Source organism: Gopherus flavomarginatus, chromosome 2 (genome assembly GCF_025201925.1).
Source record: "Gopherus flavomarginatus isolate rGopFla2 chromosome 2, rGopFla2.mat.asm, whole genome shotgun sequence".
NCBI lineage: Eukaryota > Metazoa > Chordata > Testudines > Testudinidae > Gopherus > Gopherus flavomarginatus.
Genome location: NC_066618.1, coordinates 115378328 through 115404538, shown reverse-complemented (window position 1 = coordinate 115404538; position 26211 = coordinate 115378328). Strand labels below are relative to the sequence as shown.

The following is a 26211-nucleotide window of genomic DNA, read 5'->3' as shown; positions in this document are numbered from 1 at the left end:
CTATGAGGTAAGGGTGAAGCTTGGAAAAGGGGAGCACGGGGAAGTGGCCCAGGGAATCAAAGCAGCATCAGTGAAGAAGGGAAGCCGATAACAGCTGCTACCATTAGGGTCCCTGGGCTGGAACTCGGAGTAGAGGGTGGGCCTGGGTTCCCCTCTTTCCCCCCCCCACATGATCTACAGAGATCCTTTTGAAAGAGGAAACAGACTTTGGTCCGGGCAGGAGACCAAACGATGCTTATGGAGCTCTAATGAGCAACAGAGACTCTAGGTATTCCACCTTCCCATCTCCCATACTGGCCTGTGTTGAAAATAGCTCAATAAGCTGTAATCTTTGCCACCATATTGGGAAAGGGAGGTCATATTGAGGGCCTTAGTAAGCTTTTGAGGCCAATGAATCCGCCAGGAAGCGCAGGACCCACCAATACAGACTTGGAGCTTTGTCACAGTATGTTGAAGCCACCACATTGCAAGATATACATTTTAATCTTACTACTGCTGTAGGCAATCATATTATTTACTGGCCTGTGGATAGAGTTTTACAAGTAGCCCTTAGATTTCAGATATCCTTTAATTGGACTAGTTTAGTATTTGATCGGTTTCAAAATTTGCTTTCACTATTACCAGAGGTTCAAAGAATCTCTGAATTACAAGGGCAAATCCATATGCTTCAAAATATATATCAAGTTGAAAAGAATGCCTTTCATACAGCTTATAGAGCATCTGCTGTATGAACTAAGTATGATGTATTGTGCTTTGTGACTAAAACTGTACAACAACCCCATCATATTATTACTATGAGAATGTTACTGCTTTTATTGTTATTGTTTAGTTTAGGATTATATTGTTGTTGTTGTAAAGGATGTAATAATAATAATATCTTTATGTCCATGCTAATGATACATTGTCATTGCATCCAATCAAAACCCCTAAGGTGGAAGCATTTGATTTAGAATCTGAAATCCGAGGCTTGATGCAAATGGAAGTTTAAGAATGCTAGTTGTGCTAGAAGCACAAAGAAGAGGGGTGTGGAAGTAGAGAAAGAACTGACAGGGATTTGAAGGGGATTTCATATTCAAACAGTCCCTTTGTGTGAGCAAGAGTAACGCTAGCTGTAACCCTAATAACGCAAGATTTGTAGAAGTGAGGATAGTGTGAGGCGAGTGGGAAAGAACTGTATGGGAAGTTGTTGTGACCTTGTGTTAGATAAGTATGGAATGTAGACTATAGTCTAAATTGTTGAGGAACATAAGATATCAGGAGGACATATGTATAAACAAAATGCAGCTGTCGCCCATTATTGTATGTAACAAAAGGTATAAATACTTGCTGTAATTGTTTACCTGAAGAAAGACCTGTTCTGCTCTTTCCCTCCACGCAATTGCTAGAGAAATAAAATATCTGACTTGCTGCACCCAACCTGAGAGTGAGAACTCTGTTTTTATTCAACACTTTCAATCACATTTAATAAATGTTAACCCCTGATAAAGTTCAACAACTATGTTTTCAGAAATTAAATATTTTTAGCAAATCATAGTGCTTATGGCCTAATCTTGCTAGGTACTATAAGGGTCCAATCACCCAACCACCCATTATTACTGTTATTTATATATATATTATGGTCATGTCTTGGCACCAGCGCAGAATGAGGCCCCATTATTTAGTAATAGTAGACAGTATGAATAGCCAGTCTCTGCCCTAGTGCTTACACAAGACTGATTAAAGGTAGGGAAAAGGGACAGAACAAGCTGAGTAAACAGAGTGCTGGCTTGCACATGACATGTTAGGCGTACAATTTTTTTGGAGGGGTGGAGGATGGGGCTAATTCTTTAGGTGGGGGTTATGTGGGAGTGGATTAGCTAAACAGAAAGGAAAAGGGCGCGAGGACATTGAAGGGATCGAGCAGGGGAGAAGACAGGAAGGAGGAGAGGATGGAGGACAGGTGCAGTGAGGCAGAGGAGAAGAGACTGTAAGCAAAAGGGCAGAAGAGGGTTGGAGCAGACAGACAGCGCAGGGGAGAGAAAGTTCAGTGTACAGTTGAAAACAGTCTGATGATCTCTTCAGTGTCTGAGAACCTGCTGAGGCTAGTTCTGTGTATACTCTGCTGACTTAAGGGTTTGTGTTCCTCTGATCTGGCTCTTGCCTGGAATTTCTTTCTTTGGTGAAGCCCATGTTACTTAGGGGAGGCTGAATGCTGCCTAATTTCTAGTTCCCTTGGAGGGGAGGGGTTCACCATTTTGGGTCTTTGGGGTGCTAGGGTGTAGAAGAGCAGCAATGGCTGGATTCCAATTTTCCCCCTTTCACTGAGGGTTACTTCTGTATCTGCTCATGCTGGCCTGAGAGTTTCTCTGGCCCCTCCCTGGAATTTCTCTGTCACTGAAGTCAGGAGGACACTGAGCACCTTGCAGAGTCAATGCATTAATCAGTTCAGTTTACATCAGCAGCATGTCATCACCCATGCTCTATAGTTATGTTCTGTTTGCCACCTGGTGGGTGGGGAGAATGGAGTCACAGAGATTCTTTTTCTAATAATTAATTAGGGATAAACCTAGGTCACACTGAAGTCAATGGCAATAACCCTATTGACTTAATTCAGGCCAGCATTTGACTCTTAACTGCTGATACATTTTCTATGATTTGATCACATAACATTCTTCCACTAGTGCCACCAAAATTCATTGTCCATGCCTTCCTCTGTTATAACTGCAGCATGATATTCAGGTTGTTGAGGAGTATTAAAGTGTTTTTTTAATAAATTATAAATGGGGAAGTGCAACAGGCTGACAGTCTAAATGTTTTGAAGTCTTAAAGCCTAATCTCAGGAGAAACGTGCACATATATATCACTAAAGAGAATAATCTGGGAGGGCTCTATATCATCCTACTCTTGAAACGATAGCTTTGTTGTTGTTGTGATATCCAAAAATTGCATGGTAAGACAGCTACATCATGTAAACCTATACTGGAATATCACTGTTATGGCACATGATTTACGCAAAAGTGGGAGTCTTATCTCTTAGTTCTACATCAAGGGTTCTCAAACTGGGGGTTGTGACCCCCTCAAGGAGTCATGCGTTTTTTACGTGGGGGGTTGTGAGCTGTCAGCCTCCATTCCCAAATCCCGCTTTGCCTCTAGCATTTATAGTAATGTTAAATATTTGAAGTGTTTTTAATTTATAAGTGAAGGGGAGGGAGTTTCACACTCAGAGGCTTGCTGTGTGAAAGGGGTCACCAGTACAAAAGTCTGAGAACCACTGTTCTACATTTTGTATCAATTATTCGTATCCTACAGTCTCAACCAGATGTATGAGAAACACTGTTTCTAGTAATTAATTTTATATACATGGTGAAATCAACAGCACACCTGAACCCCCTCAGATAGCAGTTAACAGGCAATCAACTTCCTCCAGTATGCGAAGTGTACCAATTATTCAGTTAAATCAGACCCAAAGGCAAAGACCAGTATTCAGTGGCAGCATATGGACCTGTAATGCTAATTGGGAAATCCTGAGGTCCATAAACTTTTGAATGAATTATATTAAACTATATATGTAGTCTTTCTTGAGTGGTAATTATTTGTGGCTAATCTCAATTTATTAAGTAAGCTGCAATCAAAATAAGATATCAATTTAAATTAAAAATCAGGGATGGACCTGAACAAAAACCCTGGATCCTAATACCAATAAACTTTGGGAAAGTTCATATCCAGATCCGAACTTTTGTACCTTGTGCCAAACATTTTTTGTTTGGTTTGATTGTTTCAGGATACCATGTGAGAGACTATAACAGGAGGAAGATTGTTTATAGATATTGTGAGAGAGGATTGTGCCATTTGTTGGGATGTGGCTCGCCTGACAGTGAACTGAAAGGCATGTCACACAATACCTTTTGGCTATGGCATGCTTTTTGTCCAACACTTAACTGGAGTGGCAAGCATGCTTCATGCCACAAAATGCACTTAACATTATGTTTGGGATTTGATTTCGTGTGCTCTGTCTACACTCAAGATTTTGTGACTATTTCATTTTGCATTATTGGTGTAGCTCCAGTGTAGGCAGCTCCACTGATGCTAGCAACATTATGAGTCCTAATGCAGAGCAGTTGCTGGCATTTTTGTCGTGTTGTCTAGCTCCAGAGCTAGTTTAAATTCTATTGTATTAAACATGCTACAGGCTAGTTTACATTAGTCTTGTCACCTTTTCCAGCATCCATGGAGCTACACCTGTGCTACAGCAGTGCTTGGAGATTTTGAGACGTAGCTCAGTGTAGATATAGCCAGTGGTGCCTGCAGCTATATACACCTTATGGAAACTATGTGCCATTGGCAGAGGCAGAGCCAGCAGTAATGAGGAGAAACAGCTCTGGACGCCCCACTGCCCACACAGGTTTGGCCCCAAGGCTCTTCATCCTGACAGGAGTCAGCGGAGCCAAACTTGAATGAATGACATTCTGATTTGCCGCATGTGGGTCTCAGCACCACTCAGGTTATGGCAGAGGGCTCCAGGGCCAAACCTGAGTGGTGCTGCAATTACCTTGCTTCAGGTCTCAATGCCACTCATTCCGTTTTGGCCATGCTGTGCCCAGTCATGATGGAGAGGCTCTTGGGCCAACCTGAGTGGGCTGTATGCTGGCCATCACTGCTCCTCCTCACCGCTGCTGTGGGAACAGCTCCTGCACCAGAACTCCCCTGCCTGCCCAGGGGCCTTCCTGGCCTCACCCTACTTCCAAAAGCCCATGTCCCCTCTGCTCTGCCTGTATGATTCACTCAGTGACAGAATCAAGACCTGCTACAAGTAGAGCAAGCTGCAATGAGAGCCACCCAGGAGAAGGGCAGTGGGGAGCCCTAGAGGGTCATGGACACAAGGGAGTTTTGTGGCAGGAGCAGTGTTAGGTCTCCGTAGAGAATTCCATTTTGTTTCCATGTTCCGGGTTGGAGTGTTTTTGGAGAAGAAACGTTGGGTCAGAACCTGCAGAGGCACCATGCATTGTATGTACCATGTAAAAAATTTCTGGAGGGCGTCCCTGGACATGGTTTAGTGACAGTGAGAAAGATTTGACAAAGGCTTCAGCACTGGAGGTTTATGATACCTGGTCTTCATGCAATGAACAACATTTTATGTCTAATATATTGTCTAGTATGACCACCAGGAAATATGTCAGGCTGTCCATGGGAACCTTGATTTCTCTGCAGTTAACATTCATACATTTGCTCAATATATTTGTTACCAATACTATTTATTAAAATTTAGCCTCTTTCTTGGTTATCATATTCACTGTCAACTGATCCTGCTTTTCAAATATATTCACTATTTATAAGTGCCCTCTGAATAACTGGGAAATATTGTTCTAATTATTATTTGTTATCTGCATTGCAGTACCATATCTAGAAGTCAATCAATTTTCTGACCCCATTGTTTTAGACACTGTACTAATGTAAAAGAAGACACAGTCCCTGTCCTGATGAGCTAATAATTTTTGGATTATGTGTTGTTTGCAAACTGTTTGCTGACATTATTCTCTACCGACATTTATGTGGTATGTGATTAGTTACAAAAGTCACATGTTATTGTCTCAGCTCCCTGATTCAACCTTTAAAACTGAAGAATAAAAACTATTAAATATTACATAACAGATTCCTGGTATGAATTTTTAGATGAAAAGTAATTGGTTGCAAGAGTCATGAAACTTTCAGGATTCACGGATGTTTTCATTGACATTCACAAATCAATGTGCTTGCTGTTTGACTACCTCTAAACATTGCTACACCGCAAAGAAACAAGGGAATGAGTGAGCTAAACTGCTCCCTCTTACATGTGGTTTTAGGCCTCCAAAGAAAAGTGAAGAACGCTCAGCCACTACACTGTGAGCGTGTGCATGTGTATGGCATTCCTTCCCATAGTGAATGTTATGGAAAGGAATGCCACATATTTCAGATCATTTCAGAATTGTATTCCTGTGAAGTAGAATCTCTACAAAGCACCTTCATTCTTATCTGTCTAATCTAATCTACCTATATACTTATGTGGCCTAATCACATATTAACAAGCATCTGATATCATTTGTTCCCTGAGATATCAAGAGAACAGGATGAACTCCTTAGCCACCTATCCATAATGTAGGAAAAGAAAAAAAACCCTTCAGGTTGGGAGAGACATGCCAAAAGTCTCCCACAGCTAGTGCTAAAACATCATTAGAGTTTCTAAAAATTAGAGAGGGCAATTTTCTAACACAAAAGATATTGCACCCAACATGAGGTAACTCTATTTTGGACATCATTATGACCAATCAAGATGAATTAATCACTGGACTGGAAGTAGGTTGTTGCCTAGGAACCAGTGATCATGACCTGATTACATTCAATATGGGCAAACAGAGGGCAGTTACTAGTTAGAATATACTTGTTGCTTCAAAAAGTCTAATTTTCTAAAGCTGAAGAAAATTCTGAGTGATATTGATTGCGAAGACAAATATAGACAGAAAATGTGAATGAAAATTGGAAGTTCTGTAAAAACAGTTTATCAGATGGGCCAAATGCCACATTCACAATAAAGAAATAGGACAAATTTGGGTAAAAGCCCATTCTGGTTCAATGGAGAAGTGAAGGTAGCAATGAGAAATAAAAATAATTACACAGAAAACAAATCTAATGTTACTGTGTTAGTGTCAGAAAATATTTTTAATATTTTAATAAAGGTGTTCAGAAAAATTTGTGTGTGAAAAATTTTAATAAATATATTTTTTCATTAAAATTTTTCTTGGAAATTTGTTGTTTTCTCATTGGAAATTTGAAACTATAAAACTGAATATATTTTGGTTTTTTGTTGCTGCAAACTGAACTTTTTTAAGGGGGAAGGTCATGAACAGGGCCAGCTCCAGGCACCAGCGCAGCAAGCAGGTGCTTGGGGTGGCCAACAGAAAAGGGCGGCATGTCCTGCTCTTCGTCAGCAATTTGTCGGCGGGTCCCTCAGTCCCTCTCGGAGGGAAGGAGACCCACCGAATTGCTGCCAAAGTACGAAGCGGTGGCGGTAGAGCTGCTGCCAAAGTGCAGCCGATCACGGCTTTTTTATTTTTTTCACTGCTTGGGGTGTCAAAAACGCTGGAGCCGGCTCTGGTCATGAAAACATGAATGTTTTTCAATTAAAATTTGATTTTTTTTTTTGGCTAAAATTTTCATTACATTGAAAAGGTTTTGACAAAGATTTTTAACCAGCTCTTGTTATTTTGAATGTATTTAAAACAACTGAAAATGAAGGTAGGGAAAAAATGTTGTTTTGCTCATGTTAAATTTTGCTGACATTTTCAAATGGTAACCCCCTATGGTGAATATGCTGATAAGGCCCAGATATATATAACTTAGAAAAGCGGTTCTCAACGTTTATTGATTCCTATACCACATTTTAAAAATAGATTTTTGAAGTACCACATTCAAATGTCTCTTTTTTTGTGTGCATTTATTTTAGGCCTTGGTAGGCTTAAGTATTTCTGAGCTCTAATAAAATAAATGCCTCCACGAGCCTAAAATATTTGATTATAATAGTCTTTTTAAACAGCTGAGGTTTTAGACATCAGAAAAATACACAATGAAGCAGCCCTTATGGTTATTATTTGTCTCTAGTTCTAGTTAAGTTACAAGAAACAATGAAATATGTCTTCAGTGACGTTGATGTGTTTTGGTATGCTGCTGAACTATATTCAGTGGCTTGACTTTTTAACTTGTCTAATATAAGTTCAAAGCTCCTGCTTATTCTTATCTGGATTGTTGTTGAACACAAACCAGAGTTCACTTTGCTTCCCTTTGACAAAACACAAATCAAGAAAGATACACAATGTTTTGAGTCTCTTTCGAAATGGAAAAAAGTGCCGTTAATAGGGTGACTAGACAGCAAATGCGAAAAATCAGGACAGGGGATGGGGGATAATAGGAGCCTATGTAAGAAAAAGACCCCAAAATCGGGACTGTCCCTATAAAATCAGGATATCTGGTCAGTCGTTAATAAGAAGGGGGTGTGTTTATGTGGTAAAGGGCAGGGGGGCTCTGATGTGAGAGGGTGTGTGTGTCTTGGTCCACAGTAGCTCCACCCTCATCCCAAGCAAGGCCTCTGTATGTCTGCAAATGCTGGACAAACTGCATAGTGCCTCCGCCCTGCTAGGAGGTCATATTGTAGCCAGCTATCTGCTTTGCTGTTGAAGAGCCAGAGTACTCTCAGTCCTGTAGCCAAGCCTTTATCCACCAGACTGACCCCCATGCCTCCAAACTTCCCTGCAGAGCCAGCAGGGAATTCCCCATGCACCACCTGCCTCTCAGCCCTGCAGAGCAATCAGTCAGTGCAAAGGGAGCCCCTGCTCTGCAGTGGCTTCCTTCGTGAAGGCCCTTTGATCTTTGGGCTTCATAAGACTACGGGTTATGCAGCTGCTCTGACTCATGCCTGTATGCATGTGTCTGTCTGGACAAGAGAAGTTCTGGTGGCATGATATGGAACTTTACAAGCTTATCTCTGTAGCTCGAGCTGTGTGGCCCAGCACAAGCTGACAGCTACGCCTGGCAGAAAGCCAGCTGGCTGTGCAGCAAATGAGAGTACAATGCCCTCCTGCACAGCAACACATTGCTAAATAAAACTACTATGCTGGCATGATTGGCGAGTGTTATTCACCATTATGTATGAAAGCAAATGGGAGTGCATTTTGCTTCCTGGGTATTTTCTGATGCACTGCAATGCCTGTGACTGTTTGTTTGATACCGAAAGGTTTTGTTTAGAGTTTTTGTGGTACCACTTCTAATAAGCTCACGTACCACCAGTGGTACATATACTTCAGTTTAGGAGCCCCTGATTTAGACTATGTAAAACTTCCAGGTTTCTGTAATAATGCCTGTTTGGGTTTGATATTTTCCTGAAATATGATTACCAGGTTGACCTGTAGGGCTCATTTGCTGCAGAGTTTTTAGAGGGTATAATGTTTTTTTGGAGACCATTTTTGTAGGTGACAGTAAGACAGAGAAAAATGGAGGAAGGAGCAGAGTTCTGTGGGACACAGATGTACAGTACTGGCATGGACACAGAGGGATCTAGACCCTGGTTCAAGGGGAAATTAAGTTTTGGGGTGGGACACAGAGTACTATGTGTACACCACAGGCAGCATTGTGTTCTAGGATGTTAAGCCATCTAAAATTGTGTAGGCACATTATGACGACTTCCATACACCACCACATTAACTCTGCCCCAAAGAGATGCCAGACATCACCACCTTTACCAAACTACCCCCTCCCAATACCACATCCTACTACACCTAACATCCTCAACTAACAGAACTAGGTACTTTGGTAAAGGAACGTATACAGAAATTTGGGCTGAATGGGCAGAGTTAAGGTTGTGGTGCATCATCTCCAACACCCCAAATATAAGGAAGTATGAGTGTGACAAAGATTTCCATGAGCTACCAGGAATCATACAAGATGTCTCAACTAAAAAGGATGAGGAAAATCTATGCCTCAGCCTGGGAGAAAGGAGAGATATAGCAGAGACGGCATTACACTACACTATACTAGATCAAGAATGGACAGTAATGATAAATGGACACACAGCAGATCAAGCCTAGGTGTGTAACTGAATCCTTGGTGGGTCATACTCACCTGTGCAACACCTCAGATGTCTGTCATTCCCCTACACCTTTATATCTTGTTATGCCAAGACTATTTAAGGTGGCTTCACTTTTCACTATCTTGCTTAGTGAGGGTGGGGAGACATGGCTGTCAGGCAAGTTGTGTGTAGCAACATGACTGGTTTTGTATATTAAAGAGACAAGGTGGGTGAGGTAATATCTTGTATGGGACCAACTTCTGTTGGTGAAAGAGACAAGTTCTGAGCTTACACAGTGGACATGGTGCTACTTAGGAGCTTTCAGGAGGAGGGTAAGTGAGCTTACCTGTGGAGCCAACTCTTTGTTCCCCAACTTTGTGATAGAAAACTACTCCATTACTTCCCCCATCACCACTTTATTTTGGTGGTTACATTACGTTTCTCCTCTGGAAGAACCTCCTGCCCTCTCCCTGCTATCTCTGCTTCCTTCCTGCCAAAGAAACTCTCTCCTGATCTGTCTTCTTCCCCACCTGCCCCCCTAAATCCAGCTTCACCACCACCAATTTCTCCGAGGTCCCTTTAAAGTTATTGCCCAGGGCCCTGGGGAGTTGCTGGTAGTTTTGCAAAGTCAGCCTTTAACTTGCTTCCCCACACCACTGACCACGTTCATATGGGTCTGGCGGTGCAATGAACAGGCACCTAGAAGAGGGTTTTCTTGTCTTTTCTTTCCAGAATACCTTGGCCACAGGCCCTAGGGGAATGTCGCAGTGACACAGGGTACATCTAACCTCAGATCCAAGCCAATCCGTAAACTGGGAAATGCAATATAATTATTTATTATTATTAATGATGACAGCATTGGGCTCTTTCACCAAGAGGCTTCTCCCAACAACCTAGAACAGGTGCTTCCCCTCCTCCGGCAGCGGGACAAGGGCTCTGAGTGCGCGCAGGGACAAAGCCAGCGAGCGGTACGAACCGGGCTTGAGAGCAGATGCGGGGGCTGGGTGGAGCGTCCTTTGCTGGGGGAGGGCGGCAGGAGGAGCTCGCCAGATCTCCGCCTGCCCCAGCTGAGCGTCCGTCATGTGCTGGGAGGAGTTCGCCCCGACTCCTATTTCAGGAAAGTTTGCACCAGCTCAGGGCTTGCACCATGGCAGGGCAGGCGCAGAGCAGGGCTGAGCTGCAGCAGCAGCAGGCGGCGCCGCCATGGGGAGAACTGCTGTCCTTCCAGTACTTCCAGCGCCTGTGCCCTCCCGGGGCCGGCTACGGCTACAGCGAGGGCAGCATGCAGGGGATGCGGGAAAGCGAGTTCCGCAGGCTCGGAGGTAACGCGATCTGTAGTGGAGGTAGCTGCGGGGCAGCCCCCTGCGGCCGGGGAAGAGGCTGGGGGCTCGGCTCGCTCACTGAGAGGGCCTAGGGCAGGCAGCTGCTTATACAACTTCTGCCCCCCTAGGCACGCGCCGCAGCTGAACCGAAACTGAAACACACCAAGTTTCTTTCCTTCGCAGAAGTTTGAAAACGCGCTGGCAAGTTGAGTGGTTGGAGTGTAAGTGCAGGCTCCTTGCAAGAGAGGACCCCAAACACTAGGCACATCCAGTCTGCACGCCCTAGAGCTAGACGGCTCGGATTTTACCTCGTCAGAGGTTGGGTGTTTGCTGTAGAAAGGATCAGGCCTGGTCCCTGGCGTTTGAGACCAAGCGCTCTAATCAGTCTGACAAAAATATTCTCTCCCTTCTTGCTCACTTTTCCCTCCCTCCCTTCGCCCTTTGGATGTCACCATGTCACCTGTTCAACATCCTAGCCAGGACTTGAATGTCTGATGTAAAAAGCCAAGGGAGAAAGCCCATTTAAAAAGAAAAAGCGATATTGTATAGAGCTAAAAGCAGCCAAAAAAGGACACAAACCCTGCTTGCTTGCTTTCCCACTTTTTCAGGTAACCTTTAAACTGGACTTAAATTTTCTTCATTGATCTGAATATTGACATACGTAAAGGATGTTCCTTTTTATATACTTATAACATTTTAAAATTGTATTTTTAATGGTGTAAAATGATACAGATCTTTACAGGGAAATGACAAAATACACCAATAGCTTTAAAAATAACAGTGCAATTCACAACATTTAGGAGGGGAAGGATTTTAATCTCAACTCTTCTCTAAGTGAGTGACATTTCTCTTTGTATAGATTAGGGGTAGGCAACCTATGGCACAGGTGCTGAAGGCAGCACGCAAGCTGATTTTCAGTGGCACTCACAGTGCCTGGGTCTTGGCCACTGGTCCAGGGGGTTCTGCATTTTAATTTAATTTTAAATGAAGCTTCTTAAACATTTTAAAAACCTTATTTACTTTACATACAACAATAGTTTAGTTATATATAATAGACTTGTAGAAAGAGATCTTCTAAGGACATTAAAATGTATGACTGGCACGAGAAACCTTAAATCAGAGTGAATGAATGAAGACTTGGCACACCACTTCTGAAAGATTGCCGATCCCTGGTATAGATTTTTATTTTTCAGAGTCAAACTTTGCTTTCCCATATCCAAGCTGATATTATATTGGCAATAAGAATAAAGGATATATCAGTGATGTACTGTTATATGTTTAAGAGCCATGCCCATGGCTGCTGTGACCACGAGACTTTTGGAAAAATTAAAATAACACAGGGAGCAAAGTAGGTAACATACCCATAGATCCAATCCTTGATTTGTGAGCAAGTCAATATACTCGTTTTACTAAGAATATTTTTATCTTGTCTAGTCCCTTTTATTACTTCTGTGGAAATGTTTCTTGTAATAGATTATAGGATCTGTGTTCAACTCACTAATGGTTTAATGTATGATACTGGCCTTTAAAATTTACAGCAAAAGGCCAAAATGAGTGAAAGAGAGCAAGGGATAGTTTGAGATGATTGAGCATTTTTCTTTAAAGAAACAAAGATTTATAGAATTTTAATTTGAAGACATAACACGTCTGACATCAGTTATTCATATTTGAGAAAGTTTGCAAACAAGTTTGTGAGTGACAAATAACCTTGGACCAAAATTTAAAAAACAGGCGCTTAAAGTTAGGATTCTAAATCTCTATAGACCAGTAGTTCCCAAACGGTGGTTCATGAACCCGTGGGGGTTTGCAAAATGTTACGGGAGGTTCTCTGGGGGGAGGGGGGGGAGGCGGAATTCCCGAATGGCAGACAGAGCTGTCCCTAGTGACCCTGGGCAGCATGGGGCCAGCAGCCCGGAGCCCCTGGACTTCCAAGAGCTAAGCACATCGAAGCAAGCATATCTATCACACTGAAGAGATTTAAACTTTAGGACTCATAAGAAATGGAAAGGGAGGTGGATATTTTTTGCTGTTTTTAAAATTAAATAGGCAACTAGTATTATTTTCAAAATTATTTAGAAAAACAAGTTTAAGCTTTGTTGTAACGTGCGTTGTTTGCCTAGTCTGCTCAAGACCTGAATGTTTGTGTAGGAGGAACGATTTGAGTTGGCTTCTTAAGTACCTTCATGCTGTTTCACATCTGCTACTCCTTGATGAGCCGTGTCTTATAACAAGCTTATTCAAAGTGATACAAGCTACAAAAGTGAGATCTTGGAAGAGTGTTGCTGTTTTCATAATGTAATAAAAATACTGTGATGATAAATACATAGTGTATAATAAGCATGTCATAAAAACAAATTTTATATTTCCAAGATCAATGTTTTTATAATTTATACTCACGTAAAGGAGAAAATCCCTGGAAACAGGGCCAGTTCCAGGCCCCAGCGCGCCAAGCGCGTGCTTGAGGTGGCATCCCTCGGGCGCTCTGCCGGTTGCCGGGAGGGCTGCAGGCGGCTCCTGTGGACCTCCTGCAGGCGTGCCTGCGGAGGTTCCACTGGTCCCATGGCTCTGATGGAGCTTCCACAGGCACGCCTGCAGGAGGTCCAACAGAGCCATGGGACTGGCGAGTGGCAGAGTGCCCCCCGGCGGCATGCCGCCGTGCTTGGAGTGACGAAATGGCTAGAGCCGGCCCTCCCTGGAAATATTCATTTTTAGGAGGGGGTTTGCGAGACTCCACATTTTAGTGAAAGGGGTTCACAGGTTGTTAAAGTTTGGGAACCACTGCTATAGACACTTATACAAGTGACCTGATTTTCAAAAGTGCTGAGAACCCAGTAGCTCCTATTAACTTCAGTACTTTTGAAGATCAAGCCTTTTAAGTGTCTATAGCTTGGGTCTTTCAATGAGCTCTCTGTGAATAAATCTCTGCACCCACATTGCAGAATCAGGGTCTAAAAAGAGAATTAGGATCCTAGCTTTAGGTATCCATTTGGAAAACCTTGGCACATATATAGAAATCTACTGAGGCTTGATTTTGTGGCATGCATATAAGCCTCAGTAGATTTTGTTACAGCAGGCTATGGGCATTTCCAGGGGAAAATAAATATTGAGCATAAAATAGAATGTATGATAACCCTAAATTGCACGTTAGTCTGTGGCAAGGTGACCTGAATTACCCAATCTAGCTGGCATTCAAATATCTCTACTTCTTTGCCTGTTCCTCCCTCCCCCCACTTTCAGGATGTAATTTTTTTGAGTGTTTAAAAGGCTCCAGAGCATTTAGCCAACCAGCAGCTTTGAATAACCTGTCAGAATCTCCCTACTGGGGCCATGACTAGAAGCTTTATATCATGGAGGGCCCCACGTCATCTGTGAATATGGGTCCGGAGCATACAGAGTTTTTCAAACTAACCTTCAGATTGTCCCTCTCTCAGTTGAATGAAAGTTGTTGGGCTTCTCCATTTCTGCTGCAGGAAACTCATCCCTTCTGGTACAGAAAGTAATTGAGCAAGAGGTGAAAGAAGGATGGTGGGGGGGAATATTTCTAGTCGTTCCTGATAATGAATAAGGCAATAGGGTTCAATGCATATGTGGTCAATAAAAGAGTTCAAGATAGTTACAAGGGAAATCCTCATGCCATTTCTAGAGGATGGTAAAGGACTATGAACTTTGGACCTTGTAGAAGCTTACATTCACATAGGAATACTCCCCAAGTACTTAGAAATATCTTATTTGTAGAGGAACAGCTCTGCCAGTTCAGGGTTTTGCCTTTTGGGTTGGCACTGATGCCATAAGCTTTTGTGAAAAGCTTAGTCATGTCTATTTGCACAGGCTAGTATGGTATGTGTTCTCCTGGGATGACCTAGTCCTTCTCCCCATGCCAGGCAGGAATCAAGTAGACCTAAACCATCCCTGACCAGTATTTGCCTAACCCGTCCTTAAATGACGAGGATTCCACAGACTCCCCATGTAACAGGCTCCAGTGCTTAAATATCCTTAGAGTGAGAGAGTTTTTCGTAATATCTAACCTAATTCTCCCTTGCTGCAAACTAAGCCTGTTGCTTCCTGACCTACCCTCAGTGGGTATGGAAAACAGTTTATCACCATTCTTTATAACTTCCTTTAATGTATATGAAGACTCTTATGAGGGCCTCCCCAGCCTTCTCTTCTCTAGATTAAACATGCCCTTTTTTTCAATCTTTCCTCATAGGTAATGTTTTCTATACCTCTTATCAATTTTATGGCTCTCATAGACTTAAGGTCAGAAGGGACCATTATGGTCATCTAGTCTGACCTGCACAATGCAGGCTACAGAATCTCACTCACCCACTCCTATAACAAACCCCTAACCTATGTCTGAGCTATTGAAGTCCTTAAATTGTGGTTTAAAGACCTCAGGGTGCAGAGAATCCACCAGCAAGTGACCCGTGGCCCATGCTGCAGAGGAAGGCGAAAAACCTCCAGGACCTCTGCCAATCTGCTCTGGAGGAAAATTCCTTCCTGACTCCAAATATGGTGATCAGCTAAACCCTGAGCATGTGGGCAAGACTCACCAGCCAGCACCCAGGAAAGAATTCTCTGTAGTAATTCAGATCCCACTCCATGTAACATCCCATCACAGACTACTGGGCCTATTTACCTGCTAATAATCAAAGATCAATTAATTGCCAAAATTAGGCTATCCCATCATACTATCCCCTCCATAAACTTATCAAGCTTAGTCTTGAAGCCAGATATGTCTTTTGCTCCCACTACTCCCCTTGAAAGGCTGCTCCAGAACTTCACTCCTCTAATGATTAGAAACCTTCATCTAATTTCAAGTCTAAACTTCCTAGTATCCAGTTTATATCCATTTGTTCTTGTGTCCACATTGGTACTAAGCTTAAATATTTCCTCTCTCTCCCTGATATTTATTCCTCTGATATATTTATAAATAGCAATCATATCTCCCCATAGCCTTCTTTTGGTTAGGCTAAACAAGCCAAGCTCTTTCAGTCTCCTTTCATAAGACAGGTTTTCCATTCTTCGGATCATCCTACTAGCCCTTCTCTGTACCTTCTCTGTACCTGTTCCAGTTTGAATTCATCCTTCTTAAACATGGGAGACTAGAACTGCACCCAGTATTCCAGATGAGGTCTCACCAGTCCCTTGTATAACGGTACTAACACCTTATCTCTACTGGAAATACCTTGCCTGATGCATCCTAAAATCGCATTAGCTTTTTTCACGGCCATATCACATTGGCGGCTCATAGTCATCCTGTGATCATCCAATACTCCAAGGTCCTTCTCCTCCTCTGTTACTTCCAACTGATGCGTCCCCAGCTTATAACAATAATTCTTGTTATTAATCCCTAAATGCATGACCTCTCCTCTGGACTCTCTCCAATTTGTTCACATTTTTCTTTAAGTGTGGTGCCGAAGCTGGCTAGTACTCCAGCCAAAGCCTCACCAGCGCTCTGTACCGCCAAACAATCACCTCCAGTGTGTTATGACACTCCTGTGAATGTATCCCAGAATGACATGTCAGTTTACAAAAGGAGCGAGCTTCAAGCATTAGTGATTGATCCATCTTATACCAGATTTTACAAAGTGGTCCTTTGGAGTCATCCAAGATTCCCCTCCAAGGTGGGCAGTGTCCTTATATCACCTTAATGAGCTTGTTGTCTTGACAACATTTCTTCCCCTACGCTAGTATAGCCATCGTAAAGCCTTTCTCATAATGGAAGAGGATAAAGTGTCCTAGAGTTCTACTTGAAGTGAACTAAAGTGTTCAAAGTCCTTCCAACTGACCCTGCCAGCAGGTAGGGGATCTTGGGGGACAACTACTGCACTGGTGGGGTGCAAAATAAGAAAATGCAAAAACAGGGAAAATTCAATAGTGAGGGGTATGGGTTTTGGTAAGGTAGACAGTTGGGGAGGGGTTTCTTTTAGTAAATAGTATAGGGGGTTTCAATAGTGGGGTACAATACAGTTGGTAACCAATAAACACTGAAGTATAAATGTAACAGGTAGCTAACAATTTCTAGGTAAAGGGTGTGTCACAGCAGCATATAACCAACTAACAGTTATGGGTAAAATGTGTTAAATAACCAACAACTCTAGGTAAAAATGTGTCACAGTGGTGTAAATGTAAAATGTGAGGTGTGTCAGAGAGAAAAAGGATAACCAATGGGGTTTTATGCTAGACTTCAGTAATACAATTGAGGTTTGGCAGCAGTAGGAGCGGGGTGAACATGTGGGGGAAGGGGTTGAGAGAGAGAGAGAGAGAAAGGCAGTGGTAGAGGAATGAGGTTGGGGGATGGGGGAAGAGGAGCACATGGTGGAGCAGAGACCAAAGGCAGAGGCGCTGCGGAGGGAGATTTAAACTCAGGGAGACACAGAGAGCAGACAGGCTGCAAGTTTAAACAGCAGAGAGACTGCAACGAGTGACTGGGGAGCTCGGGGGGAGACACGGGCAAGCTTGCGGGGGGGTTAGGGCAGCGGGAAGACAAACTTAACCACAATTATACAGAACACAGCAAAATCTTATTTATGATCTAACTTAACCAAAACTACACAAATTAGCAAGTAACAGAGCACAATACAAACAATTCTTTAAACCTAACTTAACCACAGCTATGCAAAATGAAATTACAACTTATCTAGACTAAGAACCTGATTCTAATAGGTGCACCTTACACTATGCCGATTCTTTGATGGCGAGGGGGAGCAGTTCCAGAGGGCAGAGTGGTGTGTGCCCAGGGTTCAGCCCCCGAGGGGTGGGGGTGGTTGTAGCAGTGGGGCGGCTGGAAGCCGGCGGCCCAGGATACAGTCCAGGAAGGCACAGCTTAGCAGTGGCACAGGCTTATTTTTAGCAGCAAAGGCGCTGCGGAGCAAGAAACAGATTACAGATACAGACCAAGGAGTTAGCTTGGGTCTATCTGCTGGGGAAACAAGGCCAGCAGCTAGGACAGGGGGAGTCTGCAAGAGGGAGTTCTTACCAATCCCCAGGACAGCAGCAAGCACAGAGGCAGGAACAGCAGTAGCATCGGAGGATGGAGAGAGGACTCGATTTGCTTACAATAATCAGGAGATCTCCAGGCACAAATTTGTTGTTCGTGGGAGGGGAGTTTAAAAACGGGGGTATGCTCAAAAACAAACGAGAGCGGGGAGAGGGCCCTCCAAAGACCCCTAGCTGATCAGACCAGGTGGCAGAGCAAGGACCTTCTCCGAGGTCTGATCAGAAAATGTCCGGCTTTAAAGGCAAACTCAGGCAGTTTCCCACCAGTACTTTTAATTGGCTCCTCTTGATACAGGGGAGGAGAGAAGGCAGGGAAAGGCTGCAGGTAAGCATAGGCATGCCTGGGCATGTTCTGAGCCACAGGTATGACTCATATGCTTAATTAGTTGGCCACTTCAGGTCTTGCATTTCTGGGCAGCGCCCCCTACACCAAGCCCGGGTCTGAACAAAGAAGCCAAAGAAGCAAGAAGCCCCTTCCCTAGGCAGAGCAATGGCTTCAGTTAGTCTGTACAATCCATTCCTATGAATAGGGCTGTGACTTTAGTTAGCACAATGGCCGGGAGGGGCGGCCACACAGGACAAACAGGAAGGAGAGGGGAAAAAGGAATGCAGCAGGGGGACAGCTGTAACAAACACCAACTTTTTGTTTTCAATTGACATCGGTTCCTTAGATGATGCTGTCACTAAGTGGACCATGCTGAAATGCTTCTATGATTGTCGCTTGCATTGTTATGGTGTGACTGGCCTAAAAGTTAGAAGGCCATATCAAGGCTTGCTTGATCTGAGCCAGCCTCACTACTCACCCCTGGTGCTGGATTGAGCGATTGTGGCCCTAAATGCATAATGGTTCTTATGATTATTGGAAAGAAATCAATGCTGGGTATTAAACACAGATCTGCTCTGCCTAAAATAAAGGTGAGATTTGCCAAAGTGTGTAGCATTGACCTAACCCTACTCCCATTGAAATCAATGGGAATTTCACCACTGACTCCAGCAGGGAAAAAAAAAAAGTTGCCCAAATCTCACTCGTAAAGCTTTGTGAAAAGATAAAAAGAACTAGTGCAGTTCCTTAAATCATCAGGGGTCTATTATGCTTAACACATAAGCCTTAAGACTTTCCTTTTAAGCAAAAGTTTATCTGTAAGTTTCTCCTTGGAGGACGATTAACTGACAGATTGGGCAATACTTTCTAAACGTATGCGTGGAGGCTATTAAACTGATCCCTATCTTATAGGCAAGAGAGTACACACAACATGTGACCTTGGCCTTAAACTCATGAGCAAAACACTTATCTACAGCATAGGGTCAGAGTATTAACCTTTAATTGAGAAACAGTTAAAAAATCAACAATGTTTCACAGTTTAAGTAATAGGATCTAATATCCTTTTGTTGAATGGTTTGCTATAATGAAATCACAGCACTAAAGAAAAAAAATCATGTTCAAGCTGCATCATGTCTTTGAGAAGAAGCGGACGTACTGTATATAATATAGTATATTACATTTAATCCCAAAGTACTTTTCCAGTTATGGGTCTGTTCCTGTACTCCTTTCCTAGAGAAAGCGCTCTTTGACTTCAGTGGGAGTTGTTGCAAGAATAATGAGCACAGGAGGAGCACAGCCCTAGATACAGATGCACCCAGAGAGAAGAATCTACAGGGCACTAGAGTGACCAGCTGTCTTCTAAGAAATAAACAATCCTTACTTGCTGCCTAATGTTCCAAATCTCATATCAAGTTAATAGATGGTGCTCATCCATATTTCAGCAACAAGCATGCAAAAAATCCTACAATACTAAGGTGCTGTGAAGTCTGTTATGCATAATTTTGTACAATTAAAAAAAACATCATGGGTGTTGGTCCCTCGATAATAAATTTAGTCTTGAATTATTAATTAAATTGTCCTTTATTTCCTTGAAATGTGGGTGATCACTCAAAGTTGTCACCTATTCTCATTCTGTTTTTCAATAACAAAACAAACAACATTTAGGTATTTGATCTTTGTCTCCTCCAAATAATTACTTTCTCATATTACTGTTATCCGAGGTCTTTGTCTCTAAATAGGATAGTGGGGCAAATAGTTCTCAAGACAGCATTGTTCTGTTGGTAAGGGTTATTAGACAAGCAGTATCAGTTCTGTCCTTTGGGAGGAGAATAATCATAGGCGTGAGTTCATCTTCTATTATTTCTGTCCTGGTTGATATCAAGAACTAGTGAATGAAGGTTGGAATGATTTTTTTTTTCTTCAAATGGTGTGAATTAATTTTTAGCCTTAAATCTTTTCATAATCCAGCACCACTCAGTTTTATTATTTACTCAGCAATGGTAAAGATGAAATCATGTTGGTGTTTGATCTGAGAGCTGTGTCATATGTATATGAATCCATGCTGATTTGCAGAACAGTAATGATTTGTACACTGGCACATCTTCCCTTTTAATCTTTGTTTTGTAGGCTGAGACCTGCTTTCCCCTTCAGCAGAAACCTGTTATTTACTGTTGGAGGTGAGAACATGTTAGTAATGGTCTGGTCTCAATGTGTGTAAAGATTACTTTGATAATTAGGATTATATTTATGTCACTAATTTAATTATCACCCAACCAGGTTAAAAAAAAATGCAGGAGTGTTCTAGTCAGACAGATAGAGCTTAATTATGCCTTGTGGAAAGCTGAGCCATCCAAGCCCTGGCAGCGGCTGGAGGTATTATACCTTTTGAAAAAGTAAAATGTCTTCACTGGTGCGAGGGGGTGAGCATGCAGGTGGAAACCAATGCTGCCCCCTCCTGCCACAGTGGAGCAAACCTGAGATGCAGGGGGATGGGGCCAGGCCCAAGTGTTGCAGGGTTCACTCACCGCAAGAGACGCCTCCTCCTGACCGTCCTGGGGATTAGCTCTGGGCAGGCGTTGCGCCCTCTTCCGGCAGCATCTCTCCCACCACCCTCTCATCCTGCAGCCCCTCTCGCTCCAGGAACTGTAGCCTCCTCTTTGTGACTTTTTTTCCAATTTGCTACTGAAAGGTGTGTGTGGGGGGGGGGATTGGAAGAAGGGGGAAAGCAAACTCATCCCAATTTTTTCATTTTAGAATTTCAGTACAAAAAAAAGAAAAAATTTAAAATTCCTAAAGATCTTTCATGAACATTTTCATTGGGACTTTTTCCCCTCCGCCAACCAAAAGAAACATTAGTTTAAACATTGACCAGCTCTGATTCAGACTCATGAATCCTCACTCCTTTTAACAAAAGCCAAACAAGTATGTGAAACAGAGATACAAACAAGCAACCTAAAGCACAATGGAATACTGAATAGAATACAGTGCTACCTGAACTTATCTGGGAGATTTATTACTATTTGTATTATCCATGCGCCAGACGCCTGAATCAATGATCAGGGCTTCATTGTGTTAAGTGCTATACACAAATCATAAAAAGATAGTCCGTGCCCCAAAGGGCTTACAATCTAAGGGTCAGAACATGACCTGTCCTATATGCCAATGGAAGGCAGGAGAGGGGGCAGAAGGTGACCTTACTTTCTTGGACTGATGCACCCTACCACCACTTCCTGTGCATGAGAGTGAAGCAGACTTTGCAGAGCATTGTACAGGTAGGTGTGAAGGTCAAGAAAGGGCATGGAGTGGGTGGGAACCTAAGAAAAATTACTGCCCCCCAGAGCCAGATCTAAATAATAAGCTCCCCCTTGGGCTGCTCCAGGGGCAGTACAACACCACACTCTGGGCTAGATCACACATTGGTGGTTTACCCCCAGGTAGTGATAGCATACGTGATGGTGTGCTATAAAGGTCTACCGGTATGAGTCTGGGAGTGTCACACACCACTGATAAACCACACATCAGTAATGGCAGTCATCTGAATTACATGCTAGTATAACCTTTATACCTCGTCACACTGTCGTGTTGTGCATGTTTTACAGGGAAAAACTGTTTCAGAGAATATACAAAAATTCTTGTGGGACTATTTTGGCATGTATCCTTTGAAGTTAGTTGATCCAAAAGTACTGGACTTGAAGGGAAAAGAAAATTATAACAAATACATTTTTAAACTCTCTAAAAATGATCGAAAGTATCTTTGCTAGACAAAAAAAAGGTCATGGCTTAAAACCCCAGCATCTCAGAATCTACTGGTTACGGAGAGTGAGTAGAGGAAACTGGGATTTGCTCTCCCCAACCACACATAGCTTGTGTTTCTAGCTCCTATTTGGCATGAATTATGTGACAGTAAACCTGTCATGGGCCGCTACTGTTGCATGTCCCCATGTTGCACTGCATGTTAGAAGGGTAAATTTTGGTTTGTTAGGGGAAAGAAGCTGGTGTTTGAAGGTTTGTAACATTAGAATACATCCCAAAGAAGATGGATTAATGAGTGGAGTGCCGGTGGTGAGAGGACCATGTTATATGCAGCTTACTATATGGCTGTTAGATTGATTGCATTACTATTACCACAACAATGTGATGTGAGACAATCTTACTAACAGTTCCTGTAGTTTCTGATTGTATAAATGGTTAGCTGAATATGACCCTTTCTTAATATATTTGTCTGTTATCTAATGAGCTTACGTTAAGAAGTAGAATAGGAGCTGTTTGAGTGTAAAAAGGATTTAATACAGAATATAAGCATAAAATCAACAATGCGTAGATGTTTCAATTTTTTTTCTCTTCATAAATTTTCATAGCAGCGTGTCATTAGGAAATAGTCATCTGTCACATGTTTCAAAAGGTTCTCACTAACACACATGGTGTAGCACATGCAGTGCTGCTTTATCTTTTGCTCTGGTGTTGATGGACTGAGCTCCAAATAAACAATAGTCCCCATCATGAAACTGCCATAATCTTTCAGCATTGAAGGAATTTTTAGTTTTAGAAAGAAGAGAAAGATTTCCCCAAAGATGGTTGTCTTCTGTTTCTGGCAACTGCATTACTCAGATTGATATATGGAATGTAGTTTCTAACCTCAGCTTTGTCATTGCAATACATTTCTCAGACGTGTTTGAGGAACCATTGTACCGATTCATTTAAATGCATATGTTATAGTATGAGGCCTTTAAAACTGTAAACTCAGCTGAAGAGTCTAGGAAACAAGTCTGTAAGTAACAAGTCTGCTGCTGCTGTAAGTAATGGTGCAAGTTCAGACTTTTCATTTGTACTTTGCAAGTTCAGACAGGATCAGTTGTGACTGGATCCTTTGGCGAAAAGGGTTTAGATTTGGGTGCCTTAGGCACTTGTACCCACATTTAGACTCCTGTGTCTAAATCAGTGTCTTGATTTAGAGAGGAGCCTCTGGGATGTCAATGGATGTTGCACATTCTCAGGCACTAATGACTAATTTTCAGCACCCAAGTTTGAACATTTTAATTTTAATGTTCAGACATGTTAGTGTGGGATCCCTATAAGGGATATCTATATAAGGCACAGTAGTGTTCACTTTGTTGTATAATAAATGAATATGTCAGTACAGGGAAGAGATTGTATTGTAAAAGGAGAAGCTGCTTTCTGATCGTTCACTGAACAAATTGAGCATATATGAAACTTTTGTTGCTCGAAAACATTCTTGCTTTTGGATTTTTATATTCAGCAATGACTACTTCCAATTAAGTATCAGAGGGGTAGCCGTGTTAGTCTGGATCCATAAAAGCAGCAAAGGGTGACGTTTTGGAGCATGAGCTTTCGTGGGTGAATACCCACTTCGTCGGCTGCACGTCGCATGCACTATTAAGAAAACACCTATGTACATATTACATACCATTGTATTAGATATAGAGCTATTTCTTTTTTAAAAATAAGACAAGATTATTAATCCAAAGAAATTCCATACATTTTAAAACAGAGACATGGTCGAGTTGACATCAGTGGAATTGCTACTCTAGATTTACGCTGGTGTAAGTGAGATTGGAATCTGACCCACAGAAGCTTCTGCTATGTCAGGGCTGGGCAAACCTTTTGGCCTGAGAGCCACATCGGCGTACAAAACTGTATGGAGGGCTGGGTACGGAAAGCTGTGCCTCTCCAAACAGCCTGGTCCCTGCCCCCTATCTGACTCCTCCTGTCTCCTGACTGTCCCCCTCAGGAGTCCCCACCCATCTGACCGCCCCCCCAGAACCTCCGTCCCATCCAACCACCCCCTGCTCCCTGTCCTCTGACTGTCCCCCGGGACTCCCTTCCCCTTATCTAACCCCCCAGCCCCATGGCTGCAGGGGAGGAGGAACAGCGGTGGAGGGGCCCGGGGCTAGCTTCCCAGGTCAGGAGCTCAGGGGCCAGGCAGGGCTGTCCCATGGGCCGGATGTGGCCTGCAGGCCATAGTTTGCCCACCTCTTTGCTATGTTCATGTGTCATTAGTGATTTGTTTATTGTAGCACTTACCATAAGTGCTAGGTGCTTTCCAGACATTCAAGAAGGGATGGGTACTTGCTCCAAGGAGCTCCCAGTCTCAGGACAGACACAAATAAACAGAGAGAGGAGGAGCAGTTTATATGCCAATCAACTTGATTCACTGTATACATCATAGCAGAAGTGGATCTTTAAGAGGGTCTTAAATGTGAAAAGAAGCTTTATGGTTAAGCTGAGGAAGATCATACCAGGCACAGGGGGCTGCCTCGTAGAAATCACCAATGAGAGAAGCTGACAAATGGGCAGACAAGTCCGGGAACATTGGCAGAGCTGAGAGGATGGTGAGGAAGACCTGAACCTTGGCCAGGGAAGATATTTGGGGTGAGGGAAAAGGGGGCATGTAGAGCTTTTTAAGATGTCTCTAAGGCATCTATAACAATGGTTTTTAAGCAGGAGGTATGACTGTATACTAGGCATGTTGTACTTAAAATGGCATTTTAAAATATGTTGTTAGGAATCTTTCTGTACTTCACGAGGTCACTGATTCAGAACACAGCAGTTCAAAAAGGAAGCAGAAAGTGTTCATGAACAGTGAGTCAGTTTTGTGTGTTTGTGCTCTCATATTCATCCCTGATGGCAAAATACATTGTAAAATATACTTATCATGGGACTGCTACCATATACAACCACATTAGTTTTCTATCTGGTGTATGAAATCTGAGTATGAAACGAAATAGAGAAATTTCCCGAAACAAGATCTATTATTCTCTTATTGTCCTATTTCTTACTATCTTCCTCTTTCTCTTTCTGTGTAGGAGTCAAGGGAATATTATATTTGCAAGAGGAGGAAGAAGATGTGATTTCAGTGTTTATTCAGGCTCTGAAGCAACATGATCTAAAACATTTTCAGAGCAGGTTAGGAACAATGTTAATCAGACAACGTTTTTCTCAGTTCTGGATTTCCCTGAGTAGAGATTTATCCAATATTTTAACATGCATAAATGAAGGAGTAGGATGACATAAACAAACTCACTTTTACTAGTAAAATAACTAGTACTTGAACTTGAGTCTCTGGAGATGGAATCATGTGCTTGTTTAATGTTTGGAAAGATGACAGCCTTATTTTAACAAGTATTCATTAATGTAATTTTGTGAGATAATTTTATTAACATATGACGTTAGGATACTGAATACCACTATGCACATCCCTGTGCATACTTGTTAAGAGTGCAGCTTAAGGTAAAAGGCCACATGAATGACCTGAAGTAAGGATGCAACCCAAAAATCCTATCTCCTATCTGAGAGAGCAATCGAAGGTGAAAAAGTTTCCGATTTTTAAGACTCTTGTGCTCTTATATCATTGTGTGTAAGAAGTTGTCATAATTACTGCTTTTGTTGGGTAGTTACTAATAGTTTCAGTGATGCGGTGATGTGTAGGCCTTTGTGTATGCATGCCAGTGCCCTTCACTAAAACAGGATAGGCCTGATGATGGGTAATGGTTCCATTCACTAGTGCCATTAATGTCTCCAACAGCATATTAAGCAGAGACCTATGATTGGGAACATTTTTTTCCTTTTATTTGTACTTGCCAATAATCTCTTTGTGAAGTCATGAATGCATTTTACCAAATAAAATGTGAGTGAAAAAACGTATGACGAGATCTATCTTTTGAAGTGGAGAAGAGTATGGAGTCATTTCACCCCCTCCCCCTGCACTTTTACCACAGATCTGTGGGTAAAACCAACAGGTGACCAAAATGATAAAAATGTGTAGTGTAAGAAAGCGGAACACAGCTCCTTTGTTTCCCCCTGCCCAAGCCATATAGAATGTGACTAACTTACCTCCCTTGTAGGCTGGTGCCCCAGTGTGTCAGCATCCCCCTTTGGTCAGACAGGGCACTGCAAAGTCTGCACGAATCAGAGGGGCTGTCAGTCGCCCTTTCTTGAGTGTTTATAGTCCTGTTCTGGAGCCAAGGACGTTAATATCT

General features: G+C 42.5%; 1 protein-coding gene across 3 annotated transcripts in view; it reads left to right on the top strand.

Annotated features, from left to right (window-relative positions):
* Window positions 1–10718: 10718 nt before the first annotated feature.
* MOCOS (molybdenum cofactor sulfurase) overlaps window positions 10719–26211 on the top strand; it is a 394972-nt gene continuing 379479 nt past the window's right edge. For 2 of the 3 annotated variants that reach the window (XM_050937685.1, XM_050937686.1), the window contains exon 1: window positions 10808–10893. In XM_050937685.1, the coding sequence (XP_050793642.1) occupies window positions 10854–10893 (40 nt within the window). In that variant the 5' untranslated portion in view covers window positions 10808–10853. Of the gene's footprint in view, window positions 10894–26211 lie in introns of all 3 variants that reach the window. The other variant, XM_050937684.1, reaches the window with a different exon arrangement.